Source organism: Excalfactoria chinensis, chromosome 1 (assembly GCF_039878825.1).
Source record: "Excalfactoria chinensis isolate bCotChi1 chromosome 1, bCotChi1.hap2, whole genome shotgun sequence".
In the NCBI taxonomy this organism is placed as follows: Eukaryota; Metazoa; Chordata; class Aves; order Galliformes; family Phasianidae; genus Excalfactoria; species Excalfactoria chinensis.
The window spans coordinates 5,223,732-5,242,361 of record NC_092825.1 but is presented as its reverse complement, the minus strand read 5'-3'; the positions used below and the strand labels follow the sequence as shown (position 1 = coordinate 5,242,361).

At 42.9% G+C, this 18,630-nt stretch overlaps 1 protein-coding gene across 21 annotated transcripts in view; it reads right to left on the bottom strand.

Annotated features, from left to right (window-relative positions):
- The window catches only part of CELF2 (CUGBP Elav-like family member 2), a 545,978-nt gene that overhangs the window by 119,343 nt on the left and 408,005 nt on the right, over positions 1–18,630 (bottom strand). For 18 of the 21 annotated variants that reach the window (XM_072354469.1, XM_072354546.1, XM_072354461.1 and 15 more), the window contains one exon: positions 4,541–4,737. In XM_072354469.1, coding sequence (XP_072210570.1) covers positions 4,541–4,718 — 178 coding nt within the window. In that variant the 5' untranslated portion in view covers positions 4,719–4,737. Of the gene's footprint in view, positions 1–4,540; positions 4,738–4,902; positions 5,104–18,630 lie in introns of those variants that run through there. The other 3 variants (XM_072354493.1, XM_072354477.1, XM_072354566.1) reach the window with 3 other exon arrangements.

The window sequence follows — 18,630 nt, the reverse complement described above, 5'->3', positions numbered from 1 at the left end:
TCTACAGTATATTTTATAACGCTACTTATAACCCATATAAAATTTGAGAATTAAGGCTCTCGGAAGATTAAATTCAAACACCCCGAGGTCAGAAATCAAAAAGTTGAAAACTCAACTTTATCACCTGTTCTCCCTCCCTGTTGTGCTTGCATCTAACAGCTGAATTTGGCTTTTGCCAGTCTTTGTTGCATGATACTTTCTTTATACTGTGTACAAGGCATCAGCTAAAAAAAAGATACTTTTTCATGCAGTGTATGACAGATTTCAAGCCCTGGATTGTAACATAAGATCTCTCAGCTGTGAGCACTAAAATTTAGTCTAAAATATGCATGCATAGTGGCCGCAGTCCTGAGTCCTGCAGTGTACATGCCCAGGACACAACTCATCAGATCTCAAAAGCTAAACAACATTCATGGCAACCTGTGAAAGCAACCTAAACTCAAAGTCAGCAGGAAATACATGGAGAAACCCTGACTCCTGCAACGCTGGCTGAACAGAACTTCTAAAATAGTTCTGCAAAACACAATGCATTGAAATTGCTCCTGGGAGCAGGCAGAGTGCAATTAGCTGAGTGGTGTGGAAATGGCAGGCAAGGAGCACTTGGTTAACATCTTTGCTAATAATTAATGTGGGCTTGTGTGCCAAGCAGGGTGCTTCTGCTCCACTCCTGTGCAGAACTGCCTGAGTCCCTTAATATCCTCCTTCCCCACAGGGAATAGGGCAGTAAGCAGAAGTGTGGGGTTCGATGGAGAGAAGGATGCATTGCAGGCAGGAAGATCTCAGAAGGGACTGCTTATAGCCACAACTACACCCAAGTAATCAGATAACACCAGCCTTCAATATGCCTTGCCCATCCTGTCTCACCTGTATGTAGCAGATGAATGCCTCATTATCAGATTCCCCTGCTTGCTTCTCAGTAGACTTAAATTACCATGTTAAATAGGATAATCATAAACACTGGCCTTTAACTACAGCATGTCCTTGTTCACTCAGCATCCTACCTCTAATCTGATAACGGGTATGCAAAAGGCTACAAGGCAAGGTTGTCACATGTGCCTTTACTTGCTTCCTGGAGAGAGATTCCTGCACGAGCAGGCTCAGCCTCATGCTCCGTGGGCCTTTGAGCCCTGCAAGAATTAACAGGTATGGAAATAGGGGCAAGGAACAAGAACAATGTTGCATATCCAGCCCAAGACTCTTCTGCTACATCTCAGAAAGCCTAAGCAGCCGTGTGCCATCTGCCTGCTTCAGCACTCCAACTCTGAATCAAAAGCAGTGAGAGAAATGTTTCCATCTTATGAGAACAGTGGGGAAAAAGAGAAGCACTGATGGTGCCGGATGCTACCCTCACGCTGAGCTCGCTGCATTGGAGATGGAGGTATTACAGGAGTTCCTTTTAACAACTGGTCTGAAAAAGTCATCTATCCACCCAGAATAAATTATATAAAGGAGGTAAGATGGGCTGGGAGCAGAGACAGCTGATCTGCTGAGACTTTCAATCCCCTTAGCCCTCAGAAGCTGAAAGTGCCATTTATTTCAGTGCTACAGGATTTCCTGACAATTATTTTATTCTGTATGTGTGTGTATAGTTTTTGCCTAATCCCCTGGATTTCTCTTGTTGCAGAAAGAGGAAGAAGTCTTACAAAACAACAGGGGATAAACACATGAAGTCAAATTACTGTGCTGAGCTCTTTCGCACATCTGAAAAGAACTGGAGGGCTGCAAGCTCTGGACAGTGAGGAGCTTCCTACTTACAGAGGATATTCCAGACATCAACCACTGAAATGCAGGCATTCCTGTGGTATAAGGCGCAATTAACAAAGCTGCACAGAAGCAGCATTTCTGTGGAAGTAATATGGTTTTTCTCTATTTTTACCAAATCCATCAAACCTGGCTTTCCATCTCTCTTCTTTCAGCTTCAGCTTTTCAGAGCTGGCAAGGAATATGAGAAGTAGGAAAGCAATGAAGTAGGCCGTCTGTCGTTCGAGGGTATGAAAGGCAGCCTTAACAACAGCAGGAGAGACAGAAACAGCCGATGGTTATTTTTGACAGATCTGGGAGACACTCAGATTGCTGCTTCATAAACAGCTCATCAGAGGAAAAGTCTGTGCAAATGGCGGAAGCCCCTTTGGCCCGAGCTACATACACACAACCCTCATCCGGTATGAGAAAAATCTCTCAAAAATCAGAATGTCCTTCTTCAAAGAAAAGAGCCAAGCCCAACCCCAAATGCGTAGTAACAGCAACTTGCATTTTCATTACCGCAATTCATGTCATTAAATACCAATTACACGGCACAGGCAAAGCATTTCTCATGCACTGTGATGAGAACGAGACTATCAGATATTTTTCAAGGTAGTTTTTTTGTTTGTTGTTTGTAACAGATTCTTAATCTCTCATGAAGAATCCTTTCTGCTATTGGATTAAGAAAATGAAGATCGTTCCTGGTCAAGGGATACCCCACATGAAACTCAAGAGGTTTCTATATCTGGCATCCTTGCTGGCAGCCTCAGCCAGGAGGAAGCATGAACATAGGCTGCTCCACAGCTTCCAAGGGAAAAACTGACCACCGGAGGACCTCACTGCTGTGTCAGGGAAATATAAGTCTGAAGGTTGTTCTGTCGTTTTGGGGGATTAATTTCAATTACTCTTAAAATGTATCATGCCTGAAGTGACATAAAAGCATCATGTCTGAGTGGCTGAAAAGAGTCCTAGTGAAACAACAACAACAAAACACTTTTCAAAGAGAATTCTGAATACGGAGACTGCAAGGCTTAATAATTAGTCTACAATGATTTGCATGACCTGTGCTTAATCCTCATGCCTTTCAGATGCCTGATGGACAAGATACCGTACAATGGAAACACTACAGAAATGGGAATCAATGACTTCCCTCTGTCTAACCACAATATCATTCTCACTTCATTTACTGCTTTAGTGGGAAGGCATTTCTGTGGCCAAGGAATCAGCTCTTCCTAAATGGCCAAGTCTCAAAGTTCAGTATTTTAGTGGTTTAAACTAAGTAGGAGTTTGCTCATCCATAGCAGCCTGGAATGCTGAAAATCCAGTTGCCTGACCCTTTAATTCTGCCTTCTATGCAGTGTTACAAGGAAAAGATACTTGGTGAGGGCACTGGGCTAACAGAGAGGGGGTGGTGGGGTGGGGTGGGGCGGGCTGCACACTCAGCTGCATCACTTCTAGGGAATGGAAGGAGGTGGATGAAGAACTGAAACACTGCAACAACAAATACCTTCTGCTTCTGCACTACTAGTGGAAGACAGCAATCTAGTATGGGACTTGATAAGCAGCAGGGTACCCCAGAGAGCCTTTTACCCAATGTCACTGTGATACTGAGACAAAATACCTGTTCTTTTAACCAGAAACAAAATATCAAAAGATACCACTCAAAGCACCAGACTGTTTAAACTGGGACAGCAAAGAGGAGGAAATACTGAGCTTGGGCAGCACTGTGCACAAAGCATGGGAGCACCCGGAGTTGTGCTGTGTGCTGCACGTGACGGCCATCACCTCTCACTGAACTGGAAATCTCAAGGGTGCTGCTTTGCACCATTAGTGAGCTGCTAGCCCACAGAATCACTCTGCAAGATTCCCCGTAAAGGATTTTAAATGCAGTGGTAGGAGAGGACTGAAAACGAGACACTATCGAGTCATTTCACAACCAAGCACAAATGCTTCTGAGTGGTGCCAATTATTTGCAATGCCAGCAACTATTTAATATATGAAACTCGATGATCTCAAAGCATAAGTGAAAATAAATACACAGAGAAAAAAAAACAACACGTTCTGTGAGATGAAATATTCACTCTAAGGCTACACATAAGCGCATGTTATAATTATATAATACACAGAATTGCCACATGCCTAAATATGCATAGACATACAGCTAAAGAAAGCAATACAGTTAAGGACAAATGCTTTGTATGTGGCAGAAAAATTGCAGGAAGTAAAATAATCCATCCTTTTCTTTTAGAAAAATACCACTGCCAAAAATCAATCCTTTAGCATGACCACAAAAATAAGAAATCAGATTTTTGAGAAAGGGCAGGGCAATTCTATTTTTTAATTGCTATTGCCTCTGGAGCAATGACGTACCAAGAGCCTACTGCTATTCTTTCTCTCCTTCTGTATCCTGAAAATCATTCCCACCTGGGGTGCAAAGAGAGGAAACAAAAGGAAGTAGAAAATTATATTTTTCATGAGCTAATCCTGGGAAAGTGACCGCTCAGGTTTCCATGCCTCTTGGCAATAATAATTTAAACAAGGATGGCAATCTTTTGTTATTTTTCGCACAGTTGGAATGCTCGCTTCCAGATAACAGACATTTAAACTGCAATTTAAGAAGAAGAGGAAGACAGCAATCGATAGGTATTCAGGAGTTCTCTCCTCTTAGGAATGCTGCACAGCTCAACACAGTATGCTTCAAAACAGACAGCCCAGATGCAAGCCTCTTTGGAAATTCTAAAGGCAAGCAAGATCACTGAAAAAATCCCTGAAAGCAAACAGAGTACAACTACTGTACCTTTACTTTGGGGAGGGTTCTGACTTCTGTCTCGGAGAACATTAATCTGGTAGACAGCTCCATAAGGCTCAAAAAGTTCTTTTAACTCTTTTTCCGACCATGAACGGGGAATCTGTCCAACAAACATCTTAATGGCATCTGGGTCTGGTTGGTCTGAATGATCCAAAGCTCCATTCATCTTGTTAGCTGTGCCGTTACTAGAAAGTGGAAGAAGAGATGAAAAAGAAAAGGCAAGTTAGGAGACTACGCAGTTTTCATGTGCGCTAGATACAAAAGATGATGTCAATTGGCACAGAGCAAGAAAAAAAAATCGGTATTTAATTAATAGCATAAGTATTATGTACAAAAAACAATGCGATTACATTTTTCATTGAGTCTGGTTTTCTCTGCAGGCTGCTGCTTAATGTCATTATATAAGAAGAGAGCTGCACAACGCAAGCCAGTACTTTTGCATTTTAAAGCAGAGGAGAGTGGCAAGTAAGTACAGATTTCTCTCCATGGCCGTTGTAAACAGAACTGCTGCAAATTCTCACTGAACTGGCTACTGGCAGAAATAAGGCAGTGCTGGGGTGTGTGTGTGTGTGTGTGTTTTGTAATAAAGTCACATGAAAGGAATATGAAACACTTGGCAATCTGTCAGATGACTAATGCAAGATGCCAGCGATGAATTTGCAGATTGTGTGAAGCATCCATGTGTGCATCAAATTAGTATGATATTGCCTAGAATGGAAAACACTCCAGCTATGCGGCTGGTTGCTGCCGATTAGTTGCCTACACTCTTTAAAAAGGAAAAGCAGTGTGGAGAGTGCCAGTCTAAAGCACATTGTTTATGGCAGCCTGGCACGCAAAAATGCACCATTCAAAAGGAGAAAGCAGTGGTAAAATTGCTCTGAAAATTAAAATGCTGCTTCAGAAAGTTTTTCTTCATGCAGAGGACACGAAGCGTTTGAAATTTTTCACACCCTGTAAATTGTTCCCCTATCTGATCTCCAGATGTACAGCTAACTTCAAAACAACTACACATTTCTGCTGGGGAAAAGAACTTAGCAACCAAAATATCCCCTGCTCTCTGAGATGTGACGTGTTACCATTTAGGAGGAGTCCATCCTTGTAAGGAAAACAAGGAATTTTAATTACTAAATGAAAGTAAAAATAACCCCTCTCCACCCCCCCCCCCCCAACTCTTCTGCTACTACTGATAATTAAGGATGATAATTTCAATTTGGCTAGAGATTCTGTAAGTGATATGGGCTTTGGATGCTTGAATTTCAAGGAGCAACACCAATGAGATGCGACTTTCAGTGCACTCCTCCCATCCTCCCACTGGGGGAAGTGGGGAGAAGGCACGTGTTCAGCAGTGCTGAGAGTTGATCATCCCAACCTTCACGCATCTCAGAGCCACCTGCCACTACTAAAAAACTTGGCTTCAATTACACGTTCTCCATTTGACAGTTGCTCAGGAGAAAATGCCCACAGGAAGGCTTGGAAGAGGCCCGAGATCTGTACAACAAGACCAAAATCATTTCACGTGTGAAAAAAAGAAATGCTAAGAATAGCGAGGAAGAAACTACTTTGTGTCATTCCCCTGCATCACAGTCAGGACAGATTATTTAGTCCACTGTGCTCCATCTCCCTGGAAGTGCACGGCACTCGAATGTATTAATATGCCCCTAATAACTTATGCACTTGCCCTGCTTACTGCAGGAAGGTGAAAATTATATTAGACTGTAAAACAACAACAAGAAGCTGCATCGTCACTTGTGAAGTGCCTTTAACACGGACCAGCAGGCAATGGGATTCATCACATTCATTTATTAGATAAAATTCCCATTGATCCTTGTGAGAGTCTTTCCTGAACAACAGACCGCAGAGCATTTGGCCCAGACTTTTCTATCGTGTTTCATGCACAAATGTTCTTTCTTGTTTTACCGATGCTCTTTGAGGATTCTCTGCAGGTCCCAAGAACACCAACACAGCCAATCGTGATTTCTCCATTAGAAGCTGTGTTTCCTACACAGACCTAATAGACACCTCCATCGATACCCTAAACAATCCCCACCTCAGACTCAAGGAAACAAAAAACTCCTGACTCTTTCCAATGACACTCAATGGGAGCAACTTTCAAGGCTGCCATGGAGTGCTGAGCACCCACATGACATGCAGAGCTCTGGAAAAACACACTCTGCTCCTTCAGATTCCCTATTTGTTTATGCACTCCATAAAACAACCTCCCTAGAAGGAAGAAAAATTAAATCCTACATTAAATTAAACCTACAGCATAAAATAGCAGAGGAAGACGCTCCTGCACTATTTTGTACCTGCAAAGACAAGAAAAGGCAGCAGCTGTGCTGTGCAGCTTTGTGCTGTGCTCAGGTGGCTGTGTTCCTTCAGAAACGCGCTTCACTTTTCACTTCATTTGTGCTCTGCTTTGTTTACACTAAAAAATGAGCCGAGTTCCTTTTTAAATTATGCCCTTCATCCATTCTCTCTGTTGGATCTCTTCTTTAAGAAATCCACATGTAATTAATGTGTTAGCCCCAAATTACAGCAGAGGTCGTATTTAATAAGGAATAAGTTTATTCCTTTGCTTTGTCCTTTACCCAAACCACCTTTACCACTGAGAGCACTACTACAATTTCCATTGCTAACAAGACAATTTTGAGGAAACCACAAAACCTAACACTTCTAACTGTTTATTCAGGTTAATTGCTCCATTACCATCAAGTTCCTGCTTTTAGCTAAAGGTGCAGGCACAGGCGAAGATCTCTTCTAATTCAACACAGTGCTTACACACTTTCTTTACTTTGGTGGGGCTGCAGAGCAATTACATTGATCATATTCCTTAAATGCTTTATTGGATAAAGATGGTTGAACGCTCTGACTGCAGGTGTAGGCTACAGTATGCTGTGACACAGCGCTCCAGGGGACAGGTTTTGTCACTCGCTGCCTGAATTAACTTGGGCAAGTCATTAAAACTTCTCCGGATTTAATTCCACCATCCTCTGACAGCCCTGCCAGTCTGCTAACTGTTGCAGATTTAGGGGAAGAAAAAAAAAAAACCCGCAAGCACAACTTCAAGATTTTTCATTATAATTCCTTCCTACCAGAGGGTTGAAATTGTACTGAGCTGCCAACGTTTTGGAAATGGCGACAAGCAAGTTGAGCCTATAGGGAGGGCAGTGAGTTCTGCCAGCATAGTCAGGCTCCTCATTAAGTTACGTTTGACTTCAGTGCAAATGAATGCTACTGAGGGTTTTGGAAGAATGGTTCCCCACCTCTGCTGGGGTTTTAAGGAGGGCATCAGCACTTGCAGAAGCATCCTCATCCACAGTTGACAGTAGATAGAGGACTACAGCCAACTTGAATGAATTGAACAAGTAGATAATAGGGAGATAACAATGAAAAAAAAAAAAATCCAACAAAACGGAACAGTTTTACACAGTCTATGGATTAAATCCCTTCTGCATACTTGAATCATCCACTGAAGAACAGCAAGTATAAAGCACACCTGACTGCGAGTTCAGCTCTTACTGAGCATGTTCAAGTGAATGCAAAATCCAGTCACATATTTTCAACCCCCTCACAAACTCTCTCTGCTAGAGATGAGTCACAGAATCACAGAATCACAGAATTATAGGGGTTGGAAGGGACCTCTAGAGATCATCGAGTCCAACCCCCCTGCCAAAGCAGGCTCCCTACACCACGTCGCACAGGTAGGCGTCCAGGCGGGTCTTGAATATCTCCAGAGAAGGAGACTCCACCACCTCCCTGGGCAGCCTGTTCCAGTGCTCCGTCACCCTCACCGTAAAGAAGTTCTTGCGCACATTCGTGCGGAACTTCCTATGCTGGAGTTTCAGCCCATTGCCCCTAGTCCTGTCCCCACGCACTACTGAAAAGAGACCAGCCTCGCCACTATAGCTCCCACACCTCAGGTATTTATAAACCTGGATCAAGTCCCCTCTCAGCCTTCTTTTCTCAAGGCTAAACAGACCCAGTTCCCTAAGTCTCTCCTCGTAGGGGAGATGGTCCAGGCCCTTCACCATCTTTGTGGCCCTCCGCTGGACTCTTTCCAAGAGATCCCTGTCTTTTTTGTACTGGGGAGCCCAGAACTGGACACAGTATTCCAGATGAGGCCTCACCAGGGCAGAGAAGAGGGGGAGGATCACCTCCCTTGACCTGCTGGCTACGCTCTTTTTAATGCACCCCAGAATGCCATTGGCCTTTTTGGCTACAAGGGCACACTGCTGGCTCATGGCCAACCTGTCGTCCACCAGGACGCCCAGGTCCTTCTCAGCAGAGCTCCTCTCCAGCAGGTCTTCCCCCAACCTGTACTGGTGTATGCAATTATTTCTACCGAGATGCAAGACTCTACACTTGCTTATGTTAAACCTCATCCGGTTTCTTACTGCCCAGCTCTCCAGCCTGTCCAGGTCTCTCTGAATGGCCGCACAGCCTTCAGGCGTGTCAGCCAATCCTCCCAGCTTCGTGTCATCAGCAAACTTGCTGAGGGTGGCCACTATCCCCTCATCAAGGTCGTTGATGAAGATGTTGAACAAGACTGGACCCAGCACAGACCCCTGGGGGACGCCGCTAGTCACAGGCCTCCAGCCAGACACCGCACCGCCAACGACAACCCTCTGCACTCTGCCAGTCAGCCAATTCTCGATCCACTTCACCGTCCACTCATCTATCCCATACTTCCTCAGCTTTGTTATAAGGATGTCATGGGGGACCGTATCAAAAGCCTTACTGAAATCAAGGTAGACTACATCTACCGCTCTCTCCCCGTCCACCCAGCTAGTGACATCTTCATAAAAGGCCACCAGGTTGGTCGAGCACGACCTCCCCTTGGTGAACCCATGCTGAGTACTCCTGATAACCTCCTTTTCTCCCAGTTGTCTGGAGATGGCATCCAGCACAAGCTGTTCCATCACCTTCCCTGGGACAGAGGTGAGGCTGACTGGCCTATAATTACCCGGGTCATCCTTCTTGCCCTTTTTGAAGACTGGGGTGACATTGGCCATCCTCCAGTCTTCAGGCACCTCCCCAGTTCTCCAAGACCTTTGAAAAATTACAGAGAGCGGCTTAGCAATAACCTCTGCCAGCTCTCTCAGCACCCGCGGGTGCACCCCATCAGGTCCCATGGATTTATGGACATTAATGTTTCCTAAGCACTCACGGACCACCTCTTCCCTGACTAAAGGGAAATCTCCCATTCCCCAGATTCTCTCATCAACCACCGGGGACTGGGATTCCTGGGGGAGAGCCCTTTCACTAAAGACAGAGGCAAAGAAGGCGTTCAGTATTTCCGCCTTCTCAGCATCCCCCGTTACCAGAACACCCCCCTCACTTAGTATGGGGCCCACATTCTCCCTAGCCTTCCTTTTGCTGTTAATGTACTTAAAAAACCCTTTTTTATTATCCTTTATCTCCTTAGCTAGATTCAGCTCCAGGTGGGCTTTAGCCTTCCTGGTCGCATCTCGGCAGTCCCTGACTACATTCTTATATTGTTCCCAAGTGGCCAGACCCTTTTTCCACATATCGTGTACTTTCTTCTTTCTGCGGAGCTTGCACATGAGTTCCTTACTCATCCACGCAGGTCTCCTGGCACCTTTTCCTGACTTCTTAGTTACAGGGACGCACCGATCCTGAGCCTGGAAGAGGAGCCGTTTGAATGCTATCCAGCTCTCACAGGCCCCCTTGCCTTCTAGCACCCTGGCCCACGGGATGGCCCCAAGTAAGTCCCGGAGGAGATCAAAGTTGGCTCTCCTGAAGTCCAGGGTAGCAATCCTACTTTTTGTTTTGCTTCCTCCGCTCAGGATCTCGAACTCCACCATCTCATGGTCGCTACAACCCAAGTTACCCCCGACTTTTACTTCCTTAATGAGTCCTTCCTTGTTGGTGAGAATAAGGTCCAGCAGCACCCCGCCCCGCGTCGGTACCTCGACCATCTGCATTAGAAAGTTATCTTCAATACACTGCAAGAATTGTCTGGACCGCGCATGCTTGGCCATATTGGTCGTCCAGCAAATATCTGGATAATTGAGTCCCCTTCTTCTCTCCCAGTCTCCATCTTCACCATTCTGGCAGGAACTGCTCTGGACAAAGACTTTGTAGTGGCCAACAGCTATATAGTTTTTTTGTCAGTTTTCCCTGCCACAATCACTCCCAGAGGGAGCAATTCCTTCCTGCCCCCATCTTCCTCACCCAGCTTACCCAGAAAAAAGAACCACAGAACTATAGAATATCCCATAGAATATCCCAATATCCCATGAGCCCTCTCCTCGGCCTCCTTCTCTAGGCCAAACAAACCAAGGGACCTCAGCCACACATCACAGGCCTTGTCCTCTAGGCCCTTCACCACCTCCATACCCCTCCTTTGGACACTCTTTAATACCAACACAAAAAAGAAACCACACATTAAACTTGCAAGAGATTTCAAGCAATCTGTGTGAAAGCTTAGGACCATTTCTTGCAAGCATGGGAGTAAAGATAGCTGTGGCTAGGAGACACTAAGAAGAGAATCCCTTGACAATTACTGTCAGTATCCAAATGATGACATACATAAAGAAAGGGAGGAATTAGATTATGTGGCTTGCTGTCTCTACACCGCAGCAACCCTTCCCTCTGCGGCCAATTTAGCCCGTTGGACTCTGGGATGACCCAGCACATCATCCTTGCTGACAAGGTGTCATCTGTATTGGAGAGAGCAGCCTGAGGGCAGAGATTAAGCCACCGAGTTGCTGGCTGCTTGTGGTCGCTGCCAGAGCATCGTCTCTCTCAATTTGTGCCAATTTTCTTTCTAATAACCTAACTACCATTCCATCATTTCAGCAAGTTGACAGGGCCACTCTTTGAGGAGCTAGAGATTGTTTTAATATCACTGCTGCTTAAGCAGGGGCAGTGGCAAAACCCACTAGATGCCTTCTCTTCCTCTCCCATTCATATCTGTCATTACAGCAAGACTGCTAGAGTGCAATGACTGCTAAGGAGGGCAGTCTTAAAGAACAAAATCTGAATCGAAAGGAACTCTCTTAAATTCATCACTATTAATATATTTAGCATTAATCCCCACACACTTATATTCATGAACAAAATGCCAAGACAGGTACTGAAAACCTGTTGTTATGGGGACTGAATAGGTTTGCATGAAAGCTATGTTTCAAACCCATTTTCAGTCCTAGTCAAATAGCTTCTCAGTCTCCTGTTTTGGTCAGTTTCTCTTGCAGTCCTCATCCTACTTTGGTTGTTTTACTGTTTTGTTGGAGATTTTCCCTTTTCACACTTAGCAGTACACGACCAAACAGCATCCCTTGGAAGAACATTTAACTCCTAAGCATCAAGGGACAAGAAGAGCATGATGACAAAGAAGCTGGAAGTGTAAAGATTACTAAATCCAGCCTAGCACAAAGACATCTGCAGGCATCAGGGTTTTACAGTACCAAATATTTACATTTGAGATGTGCGATCACTGTCAGGATATGGGATGAGCACCAAAGGGACTCCATCACTTTGAAGGACTTCAACTGCTGGCAGAAGAGATGAAAAACCATCACCTTACCATGCTTGAAAATCCAAACTTCTGGATTATGAGCAAATTTTATCTGGAAGGACTCAAAAGGGTTTTATAAGCTCATTGTTTAGAGAGGAATGACTTCATTGTAAGGTGACAGACGGCAGCTGTTTAATGACATGGAGCATTATCGCACAACAATTTCAGGCAGGAAGGGTAGAACAATACCATACTCCATTGGAAACTGCAGGGGGCTGGGGATTTAGAGACACAGAATGTAATTACCTAAATTGGATTTTGGCCAGCAAAAAAAGGGCCAGAACCTCTGACTAAAAAAAATAATATAAAATAGAAGCCATTCTATTTTATTATTATTATTATTATTATTGTAAGCTGTGAATGACAAAATACCCATGTCTGGGGGGAAAAAATCACCTCCAAAAGAGTATTCACAGAGCAGTAGCTCAACGGCAGCTTGGAGGAAAGGGTGTTTCATAAATCATTCACTGCACCCGCTGTAATGTCTTGTACAGTTTTTGGCTGAACTATAAACCACCACTAGCACTAATTATTATTAAGTTACACCAATCCATACTGGCAGTTGCTGAATGACTCTGACATCATACCCAATTAATGTAGAAGCGCACAGTGGGACCAGTTCCGCGTTTGTAGTGATGTCTACAAAGCAATTTTCGACAGGTTTCTCTGCACCCATAGGCAAAGTGACAACTTTTACTGTCTATACAACTCGCTAAGTTGGCTTCATGCTACACTGAAGGCCAACTGCAATTTCAGGAGGGATCCAAACCTCTGAGCTCGCAGAACATTCTCCTTTACTTCATCATACAGACTGGTAGAGACTTGCCACAAAGAGAGAAGTAATTCTTCATCCATCCAGCAGAGAGCAACAGCACTTGCACTCACACACATGAGCTACACAAACAATTCTGATGGCTTTTAATACCTGGCATACAATGCTGAGATTTTATTCTTGTCAATAGCTAATAATACTCAAGTGCTCACATAAGCGCTGAATAGTAAATGCAAAGATGTCTTCTTGCATTGCCTTTATGCCTGTGGAAATTATCTGTAAAAGCATAATGTTGCTTAAGAAAACACGGGCTTTTTACTGTCCTGACAAGCAATTTAAATTCATAGTCATTTGTTTTCTGGTGGATTCAGTGTTCAGCTCAGCTTTGCTAACTCTCTGTGTACAACATACCACGGCAAAACACAGGTCCTAGAAAGAGCTACTTACTTTCCAATAAACTCCAAATTTAGTACATGCCATCACTTTCATGCCTTATGTGCAAATTTTTGTTAGGCCGGGGAAGTAGCATGTCACAGAGGGGGACTCTTGATAATCTGAGGAAAAAAACCTTTTCCTACGCTGAAAAATATTTTCACAGTGAACACATTCAGGCTGGGAGAAGGAGAAGCAGTGGGAAGTCCTGTTTCAAACAGGTGGGTCAGGAAGCGTGCGGCTAAGGGTAACATGAACTCGGTACAGTACTGAACCACACACATACAAGAAAAACATCAGGGTACACCTGAGATAAAATGAATTATTTTTCAGAGATTCCTCATTAGTATTACAGGAAGGAAACGAGGACACAAAGGAAATCACAATATCTATGTTAAAATGCAACTGCTGCATGCACTTGCGGTGCACGTTAGAGCACATGCATTCACTCCACAATGTTGAGGCTTGTTGCCTTGCTAAAAGAAGCCCTAAGAGCTGTGTTCACCAAAGCAAACGAGATCATGACCTGGCTGTCACCTCCCCATGCTCACTGCTAACTATGTACCTCCAGAGGCTTCTGTCTGTTCTGGTTCTGGCCTCTGGGTCGCTGCATCACCTCCATTCCAAAACAGTTTGATTTAAGCCTGGGGTTTCAGACCAAAGCATGAAGATCCCTTGCATAGGTGTTTAAAAGCAAATGACTTTATTTTAATGTTGTACTTTTGATAACATATCCTAATCAGTAGAGGCAAGCAGCAGTAATGTCACAAAAGCTCTGCATATCTTCTACAGGAAAATAAAATAATAAAAATACACATTCAAAATTACCTTAAGAAAAAAATCAAGGAAAAAAAAAAGATATTCAGTGTTGAGTCTTTAAACTGTTTCAGCTCTTCCCACTGGTGTACAGGCCTACTTTATAGCTAGAAAATTATTCTGTAGAACATGCAGTAGGGCTTTGTGATGTGCTTGTGCTGTACACAGATGAAAGTGGAGTAACTCACACAAGTTAAAATACCTACTTTAGATTACACACATGCATGTGCATATGTATAAAAACAAGGGAAGGAACGTGTGCAGAAGGGAACATAAACAGGGAGAGGAAGAGCTGCTTATAAAGTCTTCTATTTTAGGAACAAATTAAAATATCATTACTAGTTCATCCAATAGTGGCAACAAACAATTAAATGCACCATCTGTACAGGTCAGAACTGGGTAGTATCTCTTTTTTCTGATGATAAAACTTACTATGGTCTATTTTCAGTATATTTAAGTACTTGCTTACACTGGCCCATAGATTTTACTAAATTGGAACTAGCAGAAGCTCAGTGTTCAGTAGAAACAGCCACCCCTTAATGGCTGAAGGAAGCCGAGCTCACCCCCTTACTTTCTTGAGTTTGATCCCCATCTTGTCCTCCTATGGACGGGGATCACTGATTTCTAAGGACACACGACAAGAATGATTAACAGTGCTTGGAGATGTTCATGGAGAGGCTGTGTATTAGGCCCAGCTTTGGTCTTCAAGGCTTTCCTGCAGGCTTTGGGAGCTAATTAATCCAAGTCTGGATGAGGTCCTCCAGGCATCACTGCTCTGCAAGACAGCTCTCTGCTCAGGGAACTACCCAAGAAGTCAGTTTTGCTTCCTGAGCAGAATTTGCTCTGGACATTAAACCTTCAGACTAACTTGGGTCTGCCCTTGTCAGAATTAAGGTTGGTACATTTCTAGCTCCACGCAGCAATAAAAAAGAATAACACAAGAGTTTAAACATTACCAATAAATACCAAAGGCATGATTTTAAAAAATCTTCTTTATTTTTTCTGTTGGCCAACTCACAGGTGGAAATCTACACATCTGGTTTTGACCTCAAGAGTTCAGCATTAGCAAAGGCTTCTCGTTTATCATCATTGCATTTCTGCTTTGGCAAGAGGTGAATCTTGGCAGTTCACCACAACTCTGATGCTCACAAGCAATGACTGTGACTTTGTGTTTCACTTCTATCATACTCCTCACTGTCACTTCCCACTGTAATCTCCTTGGGCAGAGGCTATCCTTTTGTGTAAATATCTGTGTTATATCTAAAATAGACTGAAATTGCAGAGGGGCCCACTCCTCATTACCAAAAGCTCGACAGTTCCACAGGGAGTACTCATGCACTTGCACAAGGACATTATAGGTTTGGAGAACCGATTGACATGATTTCTCGTATGAAGTTGCGTCTGAAGTAGCTGACTGCTCAGTATTAACGAGGTGGATTATTAATGCTTTGTTTTACTGATTACACATATTTGCAATGAAGCATACTCTTTTCTGTGTGGCAGAAAACATTTATTGGTATTACTTTAAAAAACAACAGTATTTGATTACTCCCAAATGCACGCATATTTGTGACATGCCAACAATCAAATTAGAACAGTATCAGGCTTTTAAAATTCAGGACACGTAGGACCATCTGTTTTCTTGTCAACAACCTCAGCCTCTCTCTCCATATCCCAAACGCTGCTCAAAATGTATTTAGTTGCTGCGCAACTCCCTTCTTAATTTCCCCCCAAAAAACTTCATTGTAGTAATTAATGATGTGACCATTTCAGCATTCTTATCTTCAGCCTGGCAGTCATCTGCAAGTTCTGAGGTTCACAAAGACTTGCCTGCTTCATGACCAACTACATGTCCTGGAGGTCAGGAGGGATGGAGGAGATGGGCAAGAGTCCTCCAAGCATTTGTGCAGAAACACATCAGCAGTTTTGGCAGACTAAAACCAAACACTGTACTTCACATATAGTAACTACTTTACAACCCAACATATTTCAAGCCTGGCACCCATTTGTGTATGTGTATGCTGGTACCCGCTCACTGCCAAGCTTCACAGAGCTCAGAGCTATTTCCATAGTGCCCAAAAGGGAACGAGGTCAGCAGTTCATGTCCAACAGGGCTGCTCTATCTAAATACCTTCTATATGAAGGGAATGGAAGATCCCAGCTCTGCCTGTACTAAGGGTAGAGCTAGTTTCAGTCAGCTGTTCAATTATGGCAGATCTGAAATAAAGCAAGCTGAGACATTCAGTATCCTTACTTGAAACATAATAGCCTATCAGGCTTGCTCTTCCTGCCTCCATCTACAAATCACAATATAAGAAAAGATTATTGTCCAAAGTATGATGCAATTGTAATTTTAAGAAGTTGAGCATCATTATAGCAAAATCCCCCTCAGCTGATTTTTTTAAAACCATTTCTTCATTTTTTTTTGACACCACATCTGGCATATAGAATACAGATGATCATTTGTTTATATATCTGTCTAAATGCCTTTTCCAAACACAGCCAGATGGGGCCTTTCAAAATCAAATTAATTTCAGATTAATTCACTCTGGACCCACTCCAGTTTCATGACTCTATGCTTTGAGGCACCATCTAAATTGATTTAGAGTCATGAACTTAAAAAGCTCAAGTCCTTAGGTATAGAAGAAAAAGATCCTTCTTGCATACTGAAAGAGTCAGCAAATCAGGAGTCTGCAACTGTAAGTTCTCACTGCTTCAAGCAACCCCCCAAATCAACCTCAGAATGAATTAGTCTATACAGTGTCAAAATCTCCTGAGACCATTCATATTTCACCCCCCCCCCCCAAAATCACACACGAATTTATATCACCAATGCTCTAACTTCCCTTGATGAGCACAATAAAATTTATTGCTCTAATTAAAAAGCAAAATAAAAAATAGCTTTGCTCTAAACCTTGCAATAAGCAGCATAGAAGGACAGGAGACAGGTAATAAAAATCCCCACTGCAATAGATTTATCCGAAGAGTTATAAACAAATGTAGCCTGCAAACACTGTGGGCTTGAATACTGTCAATCCTCCATGTATGCCTTTATTATCTCACTTGTTTCAATTGCAATTTGGGTTTCCATGGAGATGTAACAGTCAACTCAGGAAAATTATAAGATAAATGTCAGGCAGTGATAACGGTGTTAATGAAGCTTCATTGACAAGCAGAACTGTGCTTCAAATAATAGGCATATTTCTATTAGCATATGTATAACCTGTCCGGAAGAAGAAGAAAAATTCCCAACAACTGGGAAAGACAATATTAAAAAATTAAAATGAAATTGTGCACATATAAGACACACGACACACAATGAAACATCGCATCTGTGTGAAATGATGAATTCCTAACAAACTGAAGAGATGTTGGTTTGAAATTTAATTGCCTGCTTCCTTTTGAAATATTTTGCGCATATCATGCTGAAAAAGTGCTCAGCTGACATGCGCAGATCCATTTCTGTATGGTGTGACACTTGTTTCCTTACCATGCAAAGCTGGAAGGATCTGCCTTGCCAGGCACTTTAAAGCATGCAATTTCACAATGCACACATACAACTGCAGTGAGCTGTTACAAAGACGCAGACCTTGATGGGAACATCAATGGTGTATATAGAAACACAGCTCTTGAGTGTTGCAGGATGGTCCACCATGGTACCTAAGCAATTTGCTAGAAGCCAGGAGGAGACTGACAGGAATGGGGTAGTTCTGTCCTGGAGATCTCTAAGAATTTATGCAGATGGATGAGAGGTGCTAAGATGTTCACTGCCTATCCATTAAGTGGCATTGCTTTTGGCTGGAAAGACAAGAGGTAGCAGAGGTTGTTCTGTCTCTTCTTACATCACTACCTGGCCTTCAAAACTCTTTCAGGTGGAATCCATCTTGTTTAAGAGTGAATTGTCTTGGAAAACTGGGTTCTTGTATTAGCTGAGTGTTAGAGAAGCCACAGATAAAATGATGACATTGAAAATCAGGGTGTCAGAGAAGAGGGAAATCCTAAACCTACAGGCAAACAAAGAAAATCTTTATCCCTCTCAAGACTCGATGGTAAAGCACATGGGCAGGAAAAAACTGCACATTGTGGAAAGCTCTCAACTATTACTCTTATGAATAAATTTATGAAAATGTAGCTCTTCTGAACATGTATGGAAACAAGATGATTTTACCATTTAAATGGAAAATACAGCAGGGGTTTGGGTCAGAGGGGCTCCTTGTCCTCTGTTCCTTCCATCTCTTCCAAACACTGCCTGTTTAGTAAAGGAGACCATGAGTGCTGTTTTGGAAATACTTCCCAATTCTTCAAAGAGGAGTATGGAAATCTCTTTGTCTAGCCAGGTTGTGGGAGCAGAAAAGGGAGCTCGAGAAGAACCCAGTCTTTCTATACAGATGACATCAGCTCTGATCAGACTGCTTGACAACAAAGTTAATGTATATGTTTATATATATATATTTTTTTTTTTTAAGTCACATTACTGAAAAGTTTAAAAAAATCCAAACTTCTGAATCTTTTATAACC